Source organism: Scyliorhinus torazame, chromosome 11, assembly GCF_047496885.1.
Source record: "Scyliorhinus torazame isolate Kashiwa2021f chromosome 11, sScyTor2.1, whole genome shotgun sequence".
Classification (NCBI taxonomy): Eukaryota; Metazoa; Chordata; class Chondrichthyes; order Carcharhiniformes; family Scyliorhinidae; genus Scyliorhinus; species Scyliorhinus torazame.
Window position 1 is genome coordinate 174970222 of NC_092717.1, and position 22755 is coordinate 174992976.

Consider the following 22755-nt stretch of genomic DNA (forward strand, 5'->3'; position numbering starts at 1 on the left):
GTGTGTGTGGGGGGGCAGAGTGTGTGTGGGGGGGCAGAGTGTGTGTGGGGGGGCAGAGTGTGTGTGGGGGGGCAGAGTGTGTGTGGGGGGGCAGAGTGTGTGTGGGGGGGCAGAGTGTGTGTGGGGGGGCAGAGTGTGTGTGGGGGGGCAGAGTGTGTGTGGGGGGGCAGAGTGTGTGTGGGGGGGCAGAGTGTGTGTGGGGGGGCAGAGTGTGTGTGGGGGGGCAGAGTGTGTGTGGGGGGGCAGAGTGTGTGTGGGGGGGCAGAGTGTGTGTGGGGGGGCAGAGTGTGTGTGGGGGGGCAGAGTGTGTGTGGGGGGGCAGAGTGTGTGTGGGGGGGCAGAGTGTGTGTGGGGGGGCAGAGTGTGTGTGGGGGGGCAGAGTGTGTGTGGGGGGGCAGAGTGTGTGTGGGGGGGGCAGAGTGTGTGTGGGGGGGCAGAGTGTGTGTGGGGGGGCAGAGTGTGTGTGGGGGGGCAGAGTGTGTGTGGGGGGGCAGAGTGTGTGTGGGGGGGCAGAGTGTGTGTGGGGGGGCAGAGTGTGTGTGGGGGGGCAGAGTGTGTGTGGGGGGGCAGAGTGTGTGTGGGGGGGGCAGAGCGTGTGTGTGGGGGGGGGGCAGAGTGCGTGTGTGGGGGGGGCAGAGCGTGTGTGTGGGGGGGCAGAGCGTGTGTGTGGGGGGGGCAGAGCGTGTGTGTGGGGGGGCAGAGTGTGTGTGTGGGGGGGGGCAGAGTGTGTGTGGGGGGGGCAGAGTGTGTGTGGGGGGGGCAGAGTGTGTGTGTGGGGGGGGGGCAGAGTGTGTGTGTGGGGGGGGCAGAGCGTGTGTGTGGGGGGGCAGAGCGTGTGTGTGGGGGGGGCAGAGCGTGTGTGTGGGGGGGGCAGAGCGTGTGTGTGGGGGGGCAGAGCGTGTGTGTGGGGGGGCAGAGCGTGTGTGTGGGGGGGCAGAGCGTGTGTGTGGGGGGGGCAGAGCGTGTGTGTGGGGGGGGCAGAGCGTGTGTGTGGGGGGGGCAGAGCGTGTGTGGGGGGGGCAGAGCGTGTGTGTGGGGGGGGCAGAGCGTGTGTGTGGGGGGGGCAGAGTGTGTGTGTGGGGGGGGCAGAGTGTGTGTGTGTGGGGGGGCAGAGTGTGTATGTGTGGGGGCAGAGTGTGTGTGTGTGTGTGTGTGTGTGGGGGGGCAGCGTGTGTGTGTGTGTGGGAGGCAGCGTGTGTGTGTGTGTGGGGGGCAGCGTGTGTGTGTGTGTGTGTGTGTGGGGGGGCAGCGTGTGTGTGTGTGTGGGGGGGGCAGCGTGTGTGTGTGTGTGGGAGGCAGCGTGTGTGTGTGTGTGGGGGGGCAGCGTGTGTGTGTGTGTGGGGGGGCAGCGTGTGTGTGTGTGTGGGAGGCAGCGTGTGTGTGTGTGTGGGGGGCAGCGTGTGTGTGTGTGTGTGGGGGGGGGCAGCGTGTGTGTGTGTGTGGGGGGGCAGAGTGTGTGTGTGTGGGGGGGCAGAGTGTGTATGTGTGGGGGCAGAGTGTGTGTGTGTGTGGGGGGGGGGGGGGCAGAGTGTATGTGTGTGTGTGTGGGGGGGGGCAGCTTTTGTGTGTGTGTGGGGGGCAGCGTGTGTGTGTGTGTGTGGGGGGCAGCGTGTGTGTGTGTGTGTGGGGGGCAGCGTGTGTGTGTGTGTGTGGGGGGGCAGCGTGTGTGTGTGTGTGGGGGGGCAGCGTGTGTGTGTGTGTGGGGGGGCAGCGTGTGTGTGTGTGTGGGGGGGGCAGCGTGTGTGTGTGTGTGGGGGGGCAGCGTGTGTGTGTGTGTGTGGGGGCAGCGTGTGTGTGTGTGTGGGGGGGCAGCGTGTGTGTGTGTGTGTGGGGGCAGCGTGTGTGCGTGTGTGTGGGGGGGGGGCAGCGTGTGTGTGGGGGGGGCAGCGTGTGTGTGTGGGGGGCAGCGTGTGTGTGTGTGGGGGGGCAGCGTGTGTGTGTGTGTGGGGGGGCAGCGTGTGTGTGTGTGGGGGGGCAGCGTGTGTGTGTGGGGGGGCAGCGGTGTGTGTGTGGGGGGGCAGCGTGTGTGTGTGGGGGGGCAGCGTGTGTGTGTGGGGGGGCAGCGTGTGTGTGTGGGGGGGCAGCGTGTGTGTGTGGGGGGGCAGCGTGTGTGTGTGGGGGGGCAGCGTGTGTGTGTGGGGGGGCAGCGTGTGTGTGTGGGGGGGCAGCGTGTGTGTGTGGGGGGGCAGCGTGTGTGTGTGGGGGGGCAGCGTGTGTGTGTGGGGGGGCAGCGTGTGTGTGTGGGGGGGCAGCGTGTGTGTGTGTGGGGGGCAGCGTGTGTGTGTGGGGGGCAGCGTGTGTGTGTGGGGGGGCAGCGTGTGTGTGTGGGGGGGGCAGCGTGTGTGTGTGGGGGGGGCAGCGTGTGTGTGTGGGGGGGCAGCGTGTGTGTGTGGGGGGGCAGAGTGTGTGGGGGGGCAGAGTGTGTGGGGGGGCAGAGTGTGTGGGGGGGCAGAGTGTGTGGGGGGGCAGCGTGTGTGTGTGGGGGGGCAGAGTGTGTGGGGGGGCAGAGTGTGTGTGTGGGGGGGGCAGAGTGTGTGTGTGGGGGGGGGGGGCAGAGTGTGTGTGTGGGGGGGGCAGAGTGTGTGTGTGTGGGGGGGGCAGAGTGTGTGTGTGTGGGGGGGGGCAGAGTGTGTGTGTGGGGGGGCAGAGTGTGTGTGTGAGGGGGAGGCAGAGTGTGTGTTGAGGGGGGGGGGGGGGGGGGAGAAAATCAACGGGATCTTGATCAATCAGGCCAGTGGGCCGACGAATGGCAGATGGAGTTTAATTTAGATAAATGTGAGGTGATGCAATTTTGGCAGATCGAATCAGGCCAGGACCTACTCAGTTAATGGTGTGGCATTGGGGAGAGTTATAGAACAAAGAGATCTAGGAGTACAGGTTCATAGCTCCTTGAAGGTGGAGTCGCAGGTGGACAGGGTGGTGAAGAAGGCATTCGGCATGCTTGGTTTCATTGGTCAGAACATTGAATATAGGAGTTGGGACGTCTTGTTGAAGTTGTACAAGACATTGGTACGGCCACACTTGGAATGCTGTGTGCAGTTCTGGTCACCCTATTATAGAAAGGATATTATTAAACTGGAAAGAGTGCAGAAAAGATTTACTAGGGTGTTGCCGGGACTTGATGGTTTGAGTTATAAGGAGAGGCTGGATAGACTGGGACTTTTTTCCAAGGAGCGTAGGAGGCTTAGGGGTGATCTTATAGAGGTCTATAAAATAATGAGGGGCATAGATAAGGTAGATAGTCAACATCTTTTCCCAAAGGTAGGGGAGTCTAAAACTAGAGGGCATAGGTTTAAGGTGAGAGGGGAGAGATTCAGAAGGGCCCAGAGGGGCAATTTCTTCACTCAGAGGGTAGTGAGTGTCTGGGATGGGCTGCCAGAGGTAGTAGTAGAGGCAGGTACAATTGTGTCTTTTAAAAAGCATTTAGATAGTTACATGGGTGAGATGGGTATAGAGGGTTATGGACCAAGTGCGGGCAACTGGGACTAGCTTAATGGTAAAAACTGGGCGGCATGGACTGGTTGGGCCGAAGGGCCTGTTTCCATGCTGTAAACTTCTAGGATTCTAAGTGTATGTGTGTGCGGGAAAGTGTATATGTGTGCCGGGGGCAGCGTGCGTGTGTGTGCGGGGGGGGGCGAGTGTGTGTGGGGGGGGGGGGAAAAGAGGTGTGTGTGTGGGGGGGGCATAGTGTGTCTGTGTGTGGGGCAGTGTGTAGGGGCAGTGTGTGTGTGTGTGTGAGTGAGTGGGTGGGGCAGTATGGGGGGCAATGCGTGTGTGTGGGGAGGAGTGTGTGTGTGTGTGTGTGGGGGGGGCAGCGTGTGTGTGGGGGGGCAGCGTGTGTGTGTGTGTGGGGGGGCAGCGTGTGTGTGTGTGGGGGGGGCAGCGTGTGTGTGTGTGTGGGGGGCAGCGTGTGTGTGGGGGGGCAGCGTGTGTGTGTGTGTGTGGGGGGGCAGCGTGTGTGTGTGTGTGGGGGGGGCAGCGTGTGTGTGTGTGTGGGGGGGCAGCGTGTGTGTGTGTGTGGGGGGGCAGCGTGTGTGTGTGTGGGGGGGGGCAGCGTGTGTGTGTGTGTGTGGGGGCAGCGTGTGTGTGTGTGTGGGGGCAGCGTGTGTGTGTGTGTGGGGGCAGCGTGTGTGCGTGTGTGGGGGGGGGGCAGCGTGTGTGTGGGGGGGCAGCGCGTGTGTGTGGGGGGGCAGCGTGTGTGTGTGGGGGGGGCAGCGTGTGTGTGTGGGGGGGCAGCGTGTGTGTGTGTGGGGGGGCAGCGTGTGTGTGTGTGGGGGGGGCAGCGTGTGTGTGTGGGGGGGCAGCGTGTGTGTGTGGGGGGGCAGCGTGTGTGTGTGGGGGGCAGCGTGTGTGTGTGTGGGGGGGCAGCGTGTGTGTGTGTGTGGGGGGGCAGCGTGTGTGTGTGGGGGGGCAGCGTGTGTGTGTGGGGGGGCAGCGTGTGTGTGTGGGGGGGCAGCGTGTGTGTGTGGGGGGGCAGCGTGTGTGTGTGGGGGGGCAGCGTGTGTGTGTGGGGGGGCAGCGTGTGTGTGTGGGGGGGCAGCGTGTGTGTGTGGGGGGGCAGCGTGTGTGTGTGTGGGGGCAGCGTGTGTGTGTGGGGGGCAGCGTGTGTGTGTGGGGGGGCAGCGTGTGTGTGTGGGGGGGGCAGCGTGTGTGTGTGGGGGGGCAGCGTGTGTGTGTGGGGGGGGGCAGCGTGTGTGTGTGGGGGGGCAGAGTGTGTGGGGGGGCAGAGTGTGTGTGTGGGGGGGGCAGAGTGTGTGTGTGGGGGGGGCAGAGTGTGTGTGTGGGGGGGGCAGAGTGTGTGTGTGGGGGGGCAGAGTGTGTGTGTGGGGGGGGCAGAGTGTGTGTGTGGGGGGGGGCAGAGTGTGTGTGTGTGGGGGGGCAGAGTGTGTGTGGGGGGGGGGGGCAGAGTGTGTGTGTGTGGGGGGGGGGCAGAGTGTGTGTGTGGGGGGGGCAGAGTGTGTGTGTGAGTGAGTGGGTGGGGCAGTATGGGGGGCAATGTGTGTGTGTGGGGAGGAGTGTGTGTGTGTGTGTGTGTAGGGGGGGGGGGGGGGGGAGGGAGGCAGTGTGTTTCTCATCTGCCAGATTTTTGACCACTCACTCAACCTATCTATATCCATCCTATTTCATACGATTGTATGTCTTTATATTTCTTGCTAGTTTTCTCTCACACTTCAATTCCCCCCATCTCTTTTTATTTTCTTTGTCATTCTTTGCTAGTTTCTAAAATGTCCCAATCTTCTGCTCTACTAGTTCGATACTATCCTTAGTTACCTAGTTAGCCATGGGGGGGGGGGGGGGGGGGGGTGAACTTGATAACTTGATGATCAGCCATGATTATAATGAATAGCGGAACAGTCTCAAAGTACCGAATGGCCTCCTCCTGCTTCTATTTTCTGTGTATGTTTCTTCCTCAATGGAATATCTTTGCGAAATATCTCCTTAAATATCTGCCACTGCTTCTCTATCGTTTCCCTTTTAATCTATTTACTCAGTCCACTTTAGCCAATTCTATCTTTGTACCTGTATAACTGCCTTTATTTACACTTAAGACACTAGTTATGGACCCGACTTCCCCACTCTCAAGTTGAAAGTGAAATTGTATACTATCATGGTCACTCTTGCTTAGAGAGATCCTTTATTATGCGGTCCTTAATTAATCCTATCTCACACAATTTCAGGTCCAAAATAACATCCTAGTAAGTTCCAAAATGTACTGCTCCAAGAAACTGTCCCAAATACACTTTAGGAACTTATCATCCAGGCTGCCATTGCCAATTTGATTTGTCCAATCGATGTGAAAATTAAAGTCACCCAAAATTATTGCAGTACCTTTCTTGCAATCCCAGATTATTTCTTGATGTGTACTCTGTGTGTATTATTGTGTAGCCACAGTTAGAGGAGGAGGGGGCTATAAACTGCTCCAGCAACTTCCTTCCTTTGCTATTTCTTATATACATCAAAACTAATTCCACATAGATTTTCTGAACGAGGATCATTTCTCACTTTTGCACGGAGTGTCAAAATTTAAGACGCATGTTGCCGATCTTACCATAACTAGTAATTCTGGGCCATTATTTTTGTATTACTTTTAAGATCAAATTCCGTAGCTCAATAAAAATCATATCTACTGACTCAAAATGTTGCTATGGTTAATGCTGAGGAAAGTTTGTTCTTCAGCATCTGCTGTATGTGATACTGAATACTTCTGCAATCTTTTTCAATTCTTTTCCACAACCCAGAAACCTCTTGGTTCACAGGTCAACAGGGAATGGTAGCTTGCAGGTCATGCTTCATTCGCCACATTATGAAACTAAGATAATAATTTATAGCAGCTGATTCAACCATAAAAATATAATTACTGAGCTGTTCTTGTACTGGGGCACTTAAATTTCCTTTATTAGTCCAATTTTTAACACATTTATGTGAAATTCCTTTCACTGCAACCTAAATGCAGGAATTATTTTGTTTGAATTACAGGGTTAGTTACCGAGTTAACAAAAACAAGTTGATAGCAAACTAAAATGAACTTCAAACAACAGGGAGATCAAAAAACCTCCTCCTCTGGCAAGTTTGGAAAGTGAGGCTGAGAAGTGGCAGATGTTATTCAAATTGGATGAATTGCTACTTTACACAAGATGATTGTGAATGTATGGAATGGACTGACAAAGTGGCAGTGGGACTAATTGTATCAAAAAATTAGATACAAATATCATAGAATATGTCATTTTTTAGACACCAGCCAATAAACCATAACATTTTATCACAGTCCTGCATTATGTTTCTAAGAGTTAGAATATAACATTTGGAATTTTATTTAAAGGTGTTCCAACAACCATAGTTAATTAAGCATCTAACGTTCACTGATATAGTTTCTGGCAGAGTGACCATATGGTGGTCATGAAGGGAACGGTGGTCAATTTATTCCCTTCCAAGCCCAAAGACACGGAGGTCAATTGCTCCTCATTGCCTCCCCAATTTACATCAATTAACTTAATGCACTGAGAGATCAAATCTACAACATTCAATCTGTTGTAGAAAGAATGGTGACCATCTTTCTTTTGGGGGGGGGGGCAATGGTTCTTTCATCAAAGCTAGAGTTGATAAATGGGAGAATCCACACAGAAATTAATTCCATGCGCCAATATTGCTCGCTTAATGCTGTGAAAAAAGTCACTGTTCAGATCAAACACGGAGTTGAGAATATTGTAAATTCTTCCTTTAGGGGTCCTTAAGGACTGACAATTCTTGTAGTCGTAATGCTTTTAACTGTTCAACTTCGATTTTTGCCCTGAGTAGTTCTTCCTCCAGCGCATGTAATCTTTTAAGGCTTTCCCTTTTCTCGTCAAGATACAATCCAAACTTCCTTTGGTTTTCCAGGATAAGCTCTTGTTCCTCGGAGGACGCTGCTGGCATTTCATTCTCATTCCTGGTCCCATACCGTGGGATGCCTGCCTGGTGCTGCTGCAGAAATAAAAGGTCATCTCTTGTAAGAGGCCGAGGGGATGATGTGGAGGGTAGCCTAGTACAGGGTGGAGAAAGAGACACATCTGTAATATGATGAATCTCTGCCTTGTCCAATCCCTCAAAGCTGTTACTCAGCTGCGGTTGAGAAGATAATAGAGATTTCCCTTCACTTCGCTTTCGTCCCACCTCTGGGGTTACCCACCTAGGAAATGCATAGGACTGGTAGCCTGAGGTTCCAGGCTGAGAATAAGAACTGCTTGGCATTTCCATACAGATATCCCTTCTTGAAGTAGAATTCCTTCCATGGGGTCTGTATAAAAGTTGAATGAATACATTAGTTACATAATTTCCCAACAATTTATTGCGAATAAATTGTGTTCCAAAAATACATACATTTTGACATAACGACTGTAGCATCCCACCCAGCTAAGCCTAGGAATGAATTCACCGGGTGCAAAAAAACATATCCAAATAAACAAGTGTGTTTGCCACTTTAACATTTTGGTTGTTTTGATTATTAGTGGGCAACATGGTTTGCATTACACTCTTGACTGGTGCCTTGCCAGATGGTGGACAGGCTTTGGGGGATCAGGTGGCGAGTTACGCATCGCAGGATTCCTAGCCTTTGACCTGCTCTGGTAGCCATAGTATTTATATGGTTAGTCCACTTCAGTTACTGGTCAATGGTAATGTTGATAGTGGGGAAATCAGCAATGGTAAAGCCATTGAATGTCACCGAGGGGCATTGTTGAGGTCGTCGATACCTTCATTCTGGCAATGGGGAGGTACTAAGACAGAGCCAAATGACACAGAGGCCTCTGGAGCTCACTCCAGCTGCCCCTCAGTCCCATGGAGACCCCCCGGCCCTAGGCAAGGAGGAGGAAGCGCTGAAGGCCAACCCAGGGCCTGCCACCAAGGAGACGACGGCGGTCTCCAGTTCTTCTGAATACTCTCCCCCTCCCCCTCCTGACTCTCCCCCTCCCCCTCCTGACTCTCCCCCCACCCCCTCCCGACACTAGCACATCTCAAGGGCAGCGGATAGAACAGGCTGGCACAGCGATGGCAGTGACACCGGTAAGTCGGATGGGGTCCTCCAGCTCCAGGTCCTCCAGTGGGCAACTACCAAGAGCAAGGACGCAGAAACAGCAAGTTTCCTCCATCTCTGATGTACATCCTGGGAACACACCCAGATGTAGCAGTAGACCATGTAAGATCAAGATTTAGGAGCTAGGGGGAATAAAAATGTCCAATGTTCAGTATTAATTAAAGCATGTTACACCTGGTACATGTGAAGCCTCGTCACATTATTCTGGAAGGAGCAGAGCTCCGAAAGCTAGTGACATCGAAACAAACCTGTTGGACTTTAACCTGGTGTTGTAAAACTTCTTACTGTGCTCAGCCCAGTCCAACGCCGCAGTGGGCCTGCCTGCACCCTCACCCCATTGCCCTCCGCTCCTCCCCACTCATGCCCCCTCGGCACAGTAGTCCAACATCAAACATCACCCCTCTGCACTGATCAGCCAGTCATTCTGGGGTAGTCTTCAAAGATGCGGAGCATCTCAGAATGTCCCAGGATGCAGCTGTCATGCACGCTCCCTGGGAAGCGTGAACTCACGTGCATGATTCGGAGGTGGTGGTCACACACAAGTTGAACATTCAGGGAGTGGAACCCCTTCCTGTTAACGAAGGGCACTCCCTGACACGCGATGCGCATAAGTCGACATGCTTGCCATCAATTACTCCCTCGACCCGGGGCACACCGGCGACAGCGGAGAATCCTGCAGCCGGGCATCTTGGTCAAGCTCAAAGTTGATATAGTCAGCTGCCCAGGCGTATAGGGCATTCGTAACCTCACGGGTGCACTTGTGGGCTGTTGTTTATGACATGTCACATAAGTCCCCACTTGAGCCCTGGAATGAACCAGTGGCATAGATGTTCAGGGCTGCGGTGACCTTCACGGCCACCAGGAAAGAGTGTTCTCCTCCATCATGGGGTTCTAAGTCCGCGAGGACACGACACAGGTGTCTTTTTGTTGAGATGGAGTCTCTTGCAGTAGATGCTGTCCATCATCCCCACAAAAGATCAATTACGCCTGTACACCTTGGGCCTTTGCTGCCATACGCCTCTGGGTTCATCCTCGGCCTGATCGGTGGCGAGGTCTTCAGGGTGTGCAGTGGCCCCCTGCACAAGGGATGCCACCTCCAGCCTGCATCGACGCTGCCACCTACTCCTGCGTCTGGCTGCCTGGGCTGCCACCAGCACCGCGAGGGCATCCTCTGCAGACTGAGACCACCATCCATTTTGGTATCTGTAAGGAATTGGAGAAGGAGACAGACCGACAATCAATTAGGCCTTCCACCCTGGGACCCTCAAAAGACCCAAGCCTCCCACCCTTACGTGTCCTGTCTTCTGAGTGCCATCCACCGAGCTGGTTGTGCTGGAAAACCTCGCTCTGCACACTCACACCCAGCCACGAGCCCCTAGACCCCTGATGAGAACATTAGGGAGACCGTCTCAGGTGCCCTCTCCTGATCCTACCAAACACTTTGGTCGCGAGAACATCACCAGTATTGAAGCCCGGCCCTTGAATGTTTGATCGTTGGCTGCTGACACTTCAAGAGGTCAGGAAAACTGTTCAGGCATCAACGTTTGATTGAAATGAGATGCAATAATCACCTTCTGAGATGTGGCACGTATACCCACAAGAATATTTTGTTTATTAAAAGGTTAACAGCCCATATTGATATCAAAGAAAGTTATATCAGCTCATTTTCACACAAAAAAACCAAACACACAGTATCATCCCTCGCAGATTCCTCAACAGAAACGGAGGACAAGTCTGAGTGTGTGTTATCATGTCCAGAACATTGTCACAGAAATGATCTGTCCATCAATGTGTTACTTGTTCCACGTATCAGTGCCATTCCCTGTTCTGGAGCTTCAGCTGTGCAGGCTCTCCCACACGGCCCAATCTCATTGGAACCAAATCTTGGCATCCACATATTCCAGTGCCGCTCAAGGTGCAGTTGAACATCCTTGACTTCCAGTGCATTTAACCCACTGTGGGGTACCAGTTACATACAGCACTCACCACACTAGCAACAAAAGAACCAGCCATCTGCTAAAGCATTTCTTCAACAGCGTCATCAGATGGCCTATTTGGATCAATGTCACACATCAGGTCCCACATTGTCTTCTGGCCTCAAAACGGATTGTCTTCTGGACCCATACATGTTCCAGAACCCAGGTATCCGAGAAAAAAATGTCCTTCTTTCCGGCTACAGAAAAGGAAGGAAACACCAACAGCAGCCTCCAGGCATCTGCAACCAATAGCAGGAGCAAGCAGCAAACACAACATACAGCTGTGAAGTGCTTTCACAACCAACTAGGCCAATTCCTTATTAGCAATAGCCTTCAGTTGTGAAGCTAGAGGCTGCTCACAGTCAAAGGGATTAAAGTGGCCATCAGCATTTAACAGGGTTCCATCCTGGAAGTGTTTGGTAGGACAGGCAAGTAGCAGCTGTAGTTCCCCCTGTTTATGGTCTCCACAATATTTAAAGATGGCTTGAAGGTTTCACAGATAAAAAGCCCCTCAAACTCTTGGAGAACCCAGATCCCCACTGGGCGCAATGTGATAGTTAAATGTTGTCCTATATTTCATTAGCTTGCTACTACCCCTTGATACATCCAGCCATCAGGTTATACCCCTGAAGCTAGAGTTTGTGTCGTAGCTTCCTCCATCTGCCCTTTGGGTGGTGTTGGAGTGTTTTTACAGATTTGTGGTCATCTTAACTGCAGTGAGTCGTACTTAACTTGGTCCTGCGGGGATGATGTTCACTGCATGCTGGCACAGATGTGGTGACTCAGAAACAACTGGCTGAGAACACTCATGTTAAAGCTGTTGCCTACATATATTTAAAGGAAACCATATGCAGGATTGAGTTATAGTGAAAAACATTCGACACTCAAAAGGATATTTGGGCTGCTACCATCTGGCTTCAGGACAAGAGACCTCGACTGTTATGAACGGTCTACGAGGAAAGTCAATGATCATCAAATGAATAACCGGCATATGTGTGGTACCACGGATGGATGTCGATGCCTCTTCCGACTCCTAGTGATCAACCTCCTGGTGAGGAGGACAGGAAGGAGATTCAAGGGAACCAAGAGACTTTTCCTATTTGAGGTAATTGGCACACAAGTAGTCCTGTGCTATAACTTCACCGGGGTGACACCTCATTTTGGGTATGGTGTTGCTCTTGGCAAGCTCTCCTGTACTCTTCATTGAACCAGGGTCGATCCCCTGGCTTGGTAGTAGAGTGGGGAATATGCTGGACCATGAGCTTACAGATTGTGGTCGAGTACAATTTGGTTGTTGCTGATGGCCCACAGCGCCTCATGGATGTCCATTCTGGAGTTGCTAGATCTTTTAAAAGTCTATCCAATTTAGCACGGTGGTAGCGCGGCACAACACAACAAAGGGGATCCTCATTGTGAAGATGGGACTTTGTCTCCACAAGGGCTGTGCATTGGTCACTCCTACTGATACTGTCATGGACAGATGCATCTATGGCAGGCAGGTTGGTGAGGATGAGGTCAAATATGCTTTTCCCTCTTGTTGATTCCCTCACATCCTGCCGCAGCCCCAGTCTAACAGCTATGTCCTTTAGGACCCAGCCAGCTCTGTCTGTGGTGGTACTCCCAAGCGATTCTTGGTGATGGACATTGAAGTCCCCCATCTAGAGTACATTCTGTCCCCATGCCACCCTCAGTGCTTCCTCCAAGTGATGTTCACCATGGAGGTGTACGGATTTAAAAGCTGAGGGGGGACAGTATTTTGATAATCAGCAGGTTTCCTTGCCTGTGCTTGGCTTAGTGGCATGAGACTTCATGGGGTCCAGACTCCCAGGGAAACTCCCTCCAGCCTGTATACCACTGTGCCACCATCTCTGCTGGGTCTGTCCAGCCAGTAGAAAGGACATACCCAGGAATGATGATGGTTTCGACTGGGACATTATCTATAAGGTATGATTCCGTCAGGCTGTTGCTTAACTAATCTATGAGATTGTGGCACAAGTCCCCAGATGTTAGATTAAACTTTGCAGTTTCTGGTTCCTGAGTTGATGCCGGGTGGTCCATCCTATTTCATTCCTTTTTGTTCCATTTGTAGCAGTTGAATACAACTAAGTGACTTGCATTTCAGAGGGCATTTAAGATTTGCTGTGGGTCTCTAGTCACATGTCGGCCAGACCAGGTCAGGATGGCAGGTTTCCTTCCCTCGTGAACCAGTTGTTTTTTTTTTTTTTAAAGACAATCAGCAATGGTGGTTTCATGGTCATCATTAGACTTTTGAGTCCAGATATTTAATTGAGGATTTTTTAAAATTCCACCATCTGCAGTGATGGAATTCAAACTGGGGTCCCCAGAGCATTACCTGCGTCTCTGGACTACTAGTCAAATAGTCAAACTACAATACCACTGCTATCACTTCCCCCTGTTGTGCTGTAAACTAACCATTTACTTGTAAGATGAAAGGGAGTTTGGATCAAAGATAGCGTCAGCAAACTTTTTTTAAAAATAAAAAATTAGAGTACCCAATTCATTTTTTCCAATTAAGGGGTAATTTAGCGTGGCCAATCCACCTAGCCTGCACATCTTTGGGTTATGGGGGCAAACCCACGCAAACACGGGGAGAATGTGCAAACTCCACACGGACAGTGACCCAGAGCCGGGATCGAACCTGGGTCGCCGTTAGGCAGCAATGCTAACTACTGTGCCACCGTGCTGCCCTCGTCAGCAAACTTGTAGATGGAGTTGGAACCACATTTTGCCACGCGGTCGTGTGTGTACAGAGAGTAGAGTAGGGGGCTAAGTACGCAGCCTTGCAGGGCTCCGGTATTGAGGACTATTGTGGAGGAGGGGGTGTTGTTTATTCTTACGGAATGAATCGAAGATCCAGTTGCAGAGTGGGGAGCCAAGTCTTAGGTTTTGGAGCTTTGATATGAGCTTGCCTGGGAATATGGTGTTGCAAGGTGGAGCTGTCGTCAATAAATAGGAGTCGGATGTAGGAGTCCTTGTTGTCGAGATGCTCTAGGGAGGAGTGTAGGGCCAGGGAAATGGCGCCTGCTGTGGACCGGTTGCGACGGTATGCGAATTGCCGTGGATCAAGGTGTTCTGGGAGTATGGAGGTGATGCGCTTCATGATCAACCTCTCGAAGCACTTCATTACGACTGAAGTCATTGAGGCACGTTGCCTGGTTCTTCTTTGGTACCGGTATAATGGTGGTCTTCTTGAAGCAGGTGGGGACCTCGGAGTGGAGTAGGGACAGGTTAAAGATGTCCGTGAATACCTCTGCCAGCTGGGCCTCGCAGGCTCTGACTGCACAACCAGAGATCTTGTCCGGGCCAGTCGCCTTCCGAGGGTTCACTTTCAGGAAGCCCGATCTGACTTCGGAAGCTGTGGTGGTGGGTATGGATGAGTTATGGGCTGCTGGGACTCTTGACAGCGAATTGTTGGTTACATGCTCGAACTGAGCATAAAATGCATTGAGTTGATCAGGGAGGGGTGCGCTGCTGCCGGGGATACTGCTCGGCTTCGCTTTGTAGCCCGTTATGTTGTTTAGTCCTTGCCACAATCGCAAAGTGTCTGTTTGTTACTCTAGCTTGGTTTGATATTCTCTCTTGGCATCTCAGATGGCTTTGCGGAGGTCGTACCTGGATTACCTGGTCAGGGTCGTCTGACTTGAACGCCTCAGATCTGTCCTTCAGTAGGGAGTCAATCTCGTGATTGAGCCATGGCTTCCAGTTGGGAAATGTACGTACTGCTTTCTTTGGCACGCAGTCGTCCACACATTTGCTGATGAAGTCTGTGACGGTGGTGGCATACTCATTTAAGTTGGTCGCTGAGTTCTTAAATATGGACCAGTCCACTGTCTCTAAGCAGTCACATAAGAGCTCTTCTGTCTCCTCGGACCAGCACTGCACAACCTTCTTAGCTGGATTCTCCCACTTGAGTTTCTGCTTGTATGCCGGGAGAAGGAGCACCGTCTTATGGTCTGATTTCCCAAGTGCGGTCTGGGGGTGGAACGGTAGGCGCCCTTGATTTTTGAGTAGCAGTGGTCAAGAGTGTTGTCGCCCCTGTTGGGACAGGAGATGTACTGGTGGAATTTTGGCAGTACACTCTTGAGGTTGGCCTTGTTGAAGTCTCCGGCCATGATAAGCAAGGCCTCCTGTTCTGTTTCGTAGCGGTTTATAACTGTATACCGTTCGTCCAGCGTCTTCTTCACTTCTGCCTGGGGTGGGATGTAGACCGCTGTGATAGTGGCTGAAGTGAACTCGCGTGGAAGATCGTATGGGCGGCATTTCACGGTCAGGTATTCCAGGTCCGGGGAGCAGTATTATGCCAGGGTTGCCACATCCAAGCACCAGGAGGAGTTGATGAGGAGGGAAACCCCTCCACCCTTTGCTTTGCCTGATGACACGGTGCAGTCCGCCTGGTGAATTCCCCAGTTCCTTCCCACCTCTGGGCCAATTTTGCAGAGGGATGAAGGTCCAGCAGAAGTATGCATCTGCGTGCAGCAGTTGTCAAGCGAGGTCATTTAAGAGCCTAATTGAGGCAGACAGGAAATTTCCAGTCAACCTTCAAGTTCACTGGGGCAACGGGAGGGGAACTTTCGGTGCCAGGATGTCGGTATCTGGTGGCAGGCTGGGGACCACCAGCCCAAGCTGCCTAAAGGGCTTCCTTGCCTGGCTGGGAGCAAGAGCCGCCACAGGCCACTCTCTATCGTGGTGGCGTGGCTCCTGAATCTATTTTTAAATTAAAGATTTTAAAAAGTTGGATAGATGGTGCCAGCTTCTTGAAACACTTTCCCTTACTTACGTTCCGTTACAGCTTGCTGCTCCTTTCAAGCTTGCGGAGCTTCAAGAGCCCAATCGATGGGGAGAACCCATCCAGTCATTGTGGGGGGGGGGCTTCAGCACCTGGAAACCGTCCCAAACTGTTTTGCTTGCCCTCCCTTCCTCCACAACCATTCTCGTTGCTCTGAGGAAGAACCAACCCATGATGCAGTGTTGCTGATGGATGAGGTAAATAATTATCAATTAATTTTTACTCTCAGAATGTCCCAGAGTGTTTCACCGATAAGCTGGTTACTTTTGGAGCATTATGTAAGCAAAGGTGACAGTCAATTTCTACACACTCAAGGTTCCAGAAACTCCAAATAAATGAGCATATAATCTGCTTTTAGTGGTACAGGCTGAAAGAGGATTGTTGGTCAGGAAAGCAGGGGAGTTTTCATACTCTTTTACAAGTAATGTCATTAGATCTTTTATGTCCATTTGAGAAAACGTACATGCCCTCAATGCAATGGTTTGTTCAAAAGATGGCATCTTCAACAATGTAGCACCCACACAGTATTGCATGAAGTGTCAACTCAGGTTATGGTCAAATCCGAAATAGGACTTGAACCTACAATGATTAAAGAAACCAGCTTAGCGAAGCTGATATTTAAACATAAATCGCAGCAACATAGGAGATGAACTGTTTAATGCCCCAAGGAGAATCAAAATCTACAATTTAATATAAAGGGTCAAGAGTAACTTTTTCCTTCAAATTTTCAGTAAATTAATTAAAAGTGGTCAATAAAATTGAAAAGTGGTTAAACGTACGTGTTATACTGGCTCGATGAAGGTGTTAGTTGGCCGTTACTTCCTCTTGCAATCTTAAAGGTAGGCATTGTTTTCTCTTCTTCAACATCAATAGCTTCTGACTTTGTAATTGCTTTCATGGAGTTTCCTGGTTCCTGATCAGCTATATCCCAAACGCATACCTTAATAGCAGCTTGCTCCACATACTGATGAAATTCCTCTTCAGTCATTCCTTCTGGTGGCACAACCTCTTGTGATGCACTGCCCGATGACTGACCTCTGCCATCGGTTTCCCCAATAGCTTGTTGCAAAAAGGCACCATGACGAGCTTTCCACCTGTTGATCCAGCCAACAGTTGGAACAAAATTCCTGATCTGCATAGCATCTGCCAGGCCCTTGGCCTTCGCAGCCAAGACGTCATCTGAGACAAGCACATGTTGTGCCCTGGCAATCTGGAACCACTGTAAGAGGGCTGTGTCCACATCACTATCCCTTCCTTCCCTTTTACGTTTACGGTCTGGATTGCTGTTATTGTGCCATTCCATCAAGACTTTTTCCTTATTCTTGATTAGCCTGGAGATAACAGGCTGTGTAACACCAAAACGCTTTGCAAGTTCCATCTGGGAGATCTTTTGCCTTTGAAGCAATTCAAGAACTTGAATCTTCTCAGATAAAGTAAGCTCCTTCTGTTTTTTTCTTGTGGATTCCATGGTGTAACTGAACTGTTCAGCAACTAAACTTTGCACTGAATAATCTAGAGCTCTGACTTGCTCTTTTAAATCAGACTACCTCCTAAGGCCAGCCCCCACTTCAGAAACACACCCAAAACCTGCTTTCTTAGGTAATGATGTGCAAAAGGGCCCATTCAGCTTGAATATTCAGAGTAATGAGGTGCTGAATGTCTCTATTGTGTAGTATAAAACCCTGAGTCTTGCATAATGCTAAACCAGGGGTCAAGGAAGGTCAGACTAATCCCTCAATGACTGTGTAAGAAACGCCCAGCTAATCCATTGAAGCTGTTAAGTGTATAATGGCAAGCTGTCAATGGCCATTATTCTACACATCTGCAACTAAGTATAAACTTATTTCCTATAAACTTAGATGCTCTGAAATGTGTGTAGCTGCTGAACAAGTTTTGAAAGTTTGTATGCTGAAATAACCTATACACTTAAACTGCAGCCTCACATATCCCTTTCCTATTTTTAAGCTTATTATTAACACTTTCCTACTGCCAAACATGTTGCAAAACAAGATTAATTTTGAAGAGTTTTGTCACTTTTCTCTTGCACATCAAACCCTGCAATCACGTGCTTTCTATAGAAATGGCACTGACCTCTGCTCCTCACCCCTAGTTCCTACCAACCACCGAGACAGGAACTAGGCTGCAAGGGGGAGGGGAGGAAGAGATTCCTACACTATCATTAGTACACTACAAAACATGAAGTTGGAGTTTAAAGTTCACACGGCAAATTATAGAAAAGATCTGTAAAGCTGTACTGGGTTCGCAACAGGAAATTTGACAAGCGAGTATTCAGAAGATAAATTTAAGTTTTGGGAACTGCAATTGTTTCTCCTCTCATTATGATCCATTCCTTTTCTGAAGGTATTGAATTAAGCTCAGATAGATTTGCACACGTGCCCACCGTCTTATGAACACCTGGACCATGTGCTCTTCACGTGCGAGACTTGGGAGCAAATGTAGTTGAGCCCAATAGTGTTCTCGTCCCATGCTTGCACACACTTTCCAGCAGTGGTCACTACAATCACAATCGAGGCACCCCATTCAGCTCAGGGGGCTAAAGTCATTTCAACACCAAATTTTGGTTGAATTCTGCCAACTGAGTATAGAAATTGAAACTGGGCATTTACGAGCTCAGCACCACACAAGGCAGTGCAGTTATCAAGGAAGTCTAGATTTTTTTGTGTTTATGGGCAGTAACCAGATATGACTGCTTCATCTTGTACAACACTGGTACCTTGTTTGTATTGTGTGAGCTAGTTTTAGCTCCAGAAATTGCACTGCCTCTATCTGGAGCAGATTCAGAATCATCAGAATTAGACACTTAGTTGCTACAAAATCATATTCACTCATCATTTTGGCAACTGATTATTGTTATTAGCAGTGGAAGAGGCAGAATGAACTCTCAGCCTATCCGGCTTAGGATCAGCCCATTACCAACTGGCAACAGCGAATACTATTTATCTCTTTACTGCCATTGGCATTTCACTTTCAGGGGGTGATTTCCTCTTTCGATGAATCCTCTGAAAGCACATGAACCATGCCGTTTATGCAATGACATTGGCTCTGATAGTGTGGTTGTAATTAGAGGCAAGCCTCGAAGATGAAAGGGGGGAAAAGTAGCAACACTACTTAAAAAGAGCAAGAGAGACACTTTATCATGTTGCAAAAACACTTGTTTAAAAACATGAAAAAAAGCACTGAAAAAGTTTGTGCTGGAGTATGCAGCATTTGTATGGCAGCAGCAGAATAGCACTTTTTGAGCAGAACCCCCCCACCCCCAAGTAAAATGACACCAGGCACCAACCTTTAACTGCAATAACAATCAGAGCTCCAGTACAATAAGTCACACAATATCGAACAGGGGAAATCAACCACTGAAATGATCAAATAAATACACATTCTTATTAAGTACAACCAAAGAGATAGGCATAAAATTTGCACAGCACACAATGTTCTGTAAATTAATTCCTTTATTTAGTACAGGCACAAACATTGAATGCTTTAAGTGACAGGATAATGAATTTGCATCTCAGTGATGTACACCATCTACAGAGTACTACTGTATTTACAAAGCATGTCATTGCTATTCTGTACACATGCCCTTCAGAAACCCAGCCAGGATAATTCCCTGCAGAAAACCATTGAGTGATACAAAGAAAGGATCACTGCTATGCTCGTCAGTTAATTAGTGGGAATTTCCACAAGAACACATTTTAACTGCAACACTAACGTAATGGAACGCAGCACTCAGATCTGATTTGCCAACCTTTAAAGCTTTTCATTTTACTGCCAATATTGTGAAATTCAGAATCAATAAATATTCAGACACATACAATAATTACCAAATGCAAGACAACATGGTAGGGAAGAAAGCAAATAAAACCAAATCTATGGGACCTCTTCATTCAGCACATTTGCTGCAAAGATGGTTCCATAATTCCAAGATTTATTTAAACTTTGCATTTGCAGCTTTTTTGGGGGACATATTGCTTGATCTGCCCAACAAAGAATGTTTGAAATGGAGAAGTTAATTTCTGTTTTAACATGGAAAAAGAAGCACGGATTTTCTCTCAAAATGACGAAAGCAGAACCTCAAACACTCCTTTCCGTATGTTTCAGCTCCTGGTGGTCTGGATCCCAGCCAGTTCATATTGCATACATACGTATTCCGGAGCAGTGGCGAAATAGACAACCCGTATATTCATTGCTATTTAAAACGTGGCAGTTAACATTTCAGTTTCCTGATCATAAATCTGATGTTGGAGGACACACTACACAGGTCACCAATTAAAATAAATTAGTTGACGACCCATACTGGTGATATTTTCTGCTGGCAGCATAAGCGATAAAAAAGACCTCCTGTGATGGGTTGCCATGTTACCATAGGCACTAATGGCACGGTTATATTACAGCAGTGGCACTAGCATAGGGACAGCCATGGGTGGTAGTGACGTAACATAAATCCCACATTAAAGAAGGTAAATAGGCCATGCAGACAAAGAGCTCTGGTGCAATCGATTGATCATAGCCTTATCTGTTTACACAGAATGCTGTTCTGAAGGCCTTCCAACTTTATTTCTGAATTATTTGAAGGATCACATCCCCCTCCCACTCCAATTAATATTGCAACAATAATTTATATCAGTATAGCTAGCTTTGGTATCAGAGAAAAATATTCCAATTTACTTCAGAGAAAAGGGTCAGAATTCTCCAGTCGTTGGGATTCTCTTTTTCCACTGGCAGCGCACCCCCGCCTGTGGGTTTCCTGCAGTGTGGGATGGCTTCAATGAGAAATCCCATTGACATGCACTGGGAATAGAGGACCCCGCCACCAGTGAACGGCACGCCCCGAGAAACAGGCAACTGGGGCACCGGAGAATCCCGCCCAAGATAGCTAAAAAACACAGCAAACCCAAGGAGTAGAAATTAGGATGCGAGACCTAAAGTTTACTCAAAGAGTAAATGGCTTAATCGGGAGATTGACTCCCTACTGAAGGACAGGTCTGATGCATTCAAGTCAGGCGACTCTGACCTACACATGAAATCCATGTACGACCTCTGCAAAGCCATCTGGGATGCCAGGAGACAATATCGGACCAAGCTAGAGTCACAGACTAGCATTACAGACACTCGTCGGTTGTGGCAAGGCCTAAACAACATATTGGGTTACAAAGCAGAGCAGCGCCTCCAGCAGCAGCGTATCCCTCGCCGATGAACTCAATTCATTTTATGCTCGGTTAGAGCAGGAAACCATCAATCCGCAGTCGACTACCCCAGTAGCCCCGTACACACCCATACCCACCATAACAGCTTCCGAAGTCACATCGGCCTTCCTGAAAGTTAACCCTCGGAAGGCAATAGGTCCGGACGGGGGTCCCTGGTCGTGCACTCAGAGCCTGCGCAGACTAGCTGCCAGATGTGTTCGCGAACATCTCCAACCTGTCCCTAGTCCGCTCCGAGGTCCCCACCTGCTTCATGAAGACTACCATCATACCGGTGCCAAAGAAGAACCAGGCAACGTGCCTCAATGACTACCGTCCGGCGGCCCTGACATCAGTGATTTTAAAAAAAATTTTTTTTAGAGTACCTAATTATTTTTTTCCAATTAAGGGAAATTTAGTGTGGCCTAACCTGCACCTCTTTGGGTTGTGGGGGCAAAACCCATGCAAACACAGGGAGAATGTGCAAACTCCACAGAGACAGTGACCCAGAGCCAAGATCAAACCTGGGACCTCAGCGTCGTGAGGCAGCAGTGTTAACCACTGCGCCACCGTGCTGCCCTGTGACATCAATCATAATGAAGTGCTTCAAGAGGTCGGTCATAAAGCACATCAATTCCATATTCCAAGGATGCTTAAATCCACAGCAATTCCATACCGCCACAACTGGTCCACAGTAGATGCCACATCCCTGGCCCGACACTCATCCCTGGAACACCCCAACAACAAGGACTCCTACATCAGACTCCTATTTATTGACTAAAGCTCTGCCTTCAACACCATAACCCCAGCCAAACTCACATCAAAGCTCCAAAACCTAGGACTTGGCTCCTCACTCTGCAACTGGATCCTCGACGTTCTGACCCATAGACCACAATCAGTAAGAATAAACAACAACACCTCCTCCATGATAGACCTCAATACTGGGACCCCGCAAGGCTGCGTACTTAGCCCCCTACTATACTCCCTATACACATGACTGCGTGGCACAATTTGGTTCCAACTCCACCTACAAGTTTGCTGACGACACAACCATAGTGGGTCGGATCTCGAGCAACGACAAGTCAGAATACAGGAGGGAGATAGAGAACCTAGTGGAGTGGTGTAACGTAACAACAACATTCTCTCGCTCAATGCTAGCAAAACTAAAGAGCTGGTCATTGACGTCAGCAAGCAAAGTATTGTACACATCCCTGCCTGCATCAACGGGGCCAAGGTGGAGATGGTTGACAGCTTCAATTCCTAAGTGCGTGATGTGTTCGGCAGGTCGGTTCAGTGTGGACTGTACTTGATGCAGCGATGCAAGAAACAGACCTCTAACACTGTAGAAGATCCAACACGGTTTTATTGAACGATAGAACTAACATACATATTTGATTGTGGGTCAACACTATACTGAACTGACTGGAGACCCTGTACTAGGCTGGCCAGGCTTACTAGCTACCGCATGGTGTTTGCACTGTGCTAGCTCGTGGACTCTGACTGTCTCAGCGGCTGGGTCAAGAGAGAGTGGGAAACCTAGTGCCCTCTGGCTTTATAGTGGTGGTGTCCTGTCTGGTGATTGGCTGCACTGTGCTGTGTGCTTACTGATCATCCTGTGCGTCAAATACTGCCTGTCTGCACTTCATTATATACATGCGTGGATATTATGACAGTGTGCACATCACCAAAAATCTGTCCTGGTCCACCCACGTCGACGCTACCACTAAGAAAGCACAACAGCTCCTATACTTCCTCAGGAAACGAAGGAAATTCGGCATGTCCACACTGACTCTTACCAATGTTTACAGATGCCCCATAGGAAGCATCCTATCTGGCTGCATCACAGCCTGATATGGCAACTGCTCGACCCAAGACCGCAAGAAACTTCAGAGAGCCGCGATCATCGCCCAGTCCATCACACAAACCCGCCTCCCATCCACTGATTCTATCTGACCTCCCGATGCTTTGGGAAAGCGGGCAGCATAATCAAAGACCCTTCCCACCCGGCTTACTTACTCTTCCAACTTCTTCCATCGGGCAGGAGATACAAAAGTATGAGAACACGCACAAACAGATTCAAAAACAGCTTTTTCCCCCACTGTTACCAGACACCTAAATGATCCTCTTATGGACTGACCTGATCAATACTACACTCCTGTATGCTTCACCTGATGCCGGTGTCTATGTGTTGCCCTATTATGT

General features: G+C 49.8%; 2 protein-coding genes across 6 annotated transcripts in view; both read right to left on the reverse strand.

Moving 5' to 3' along the window:
• rad54b (RAD54 homolog B) overlaps positions 1-22755 on the reverse strand; it is a 268427-nt gene that overhangs the window by 155428 nt on the left and 90244 nt on the right. The gene's annotated exons all lie outside the window — the stretch shown is intronic.
• Positions 6368-16916, reverse strand: LOC140385658 (uncharacterized). Of its 2 annotated transcripts, XM_072468040.1 has the most exons (3): positions 16132-16916; positions 7667-7774; positions 6368-7519 (listed from the first exon to the last, which is right to left on the reverse strand). In XM_072468040.1, the coding sequence occupies exons 1-3, from the start codon at positions 16818-16820 to the stop codon at positions 7219-7221; spliced, it is 1098 nt and encodes a 365-aa protein (XP_072324141.1). In that variant the 5' UTR covers positions 16821-16916; the 3' UTR covers positions 6368-7218. The 2 variants fall into 2 exon arrangements, with proteins under 2 accessions (XP_072324141.1, XP_072324139.1); XM_072468038.1 differs by having other exon boundaries at positions 6368-7774; positions 16132-16914.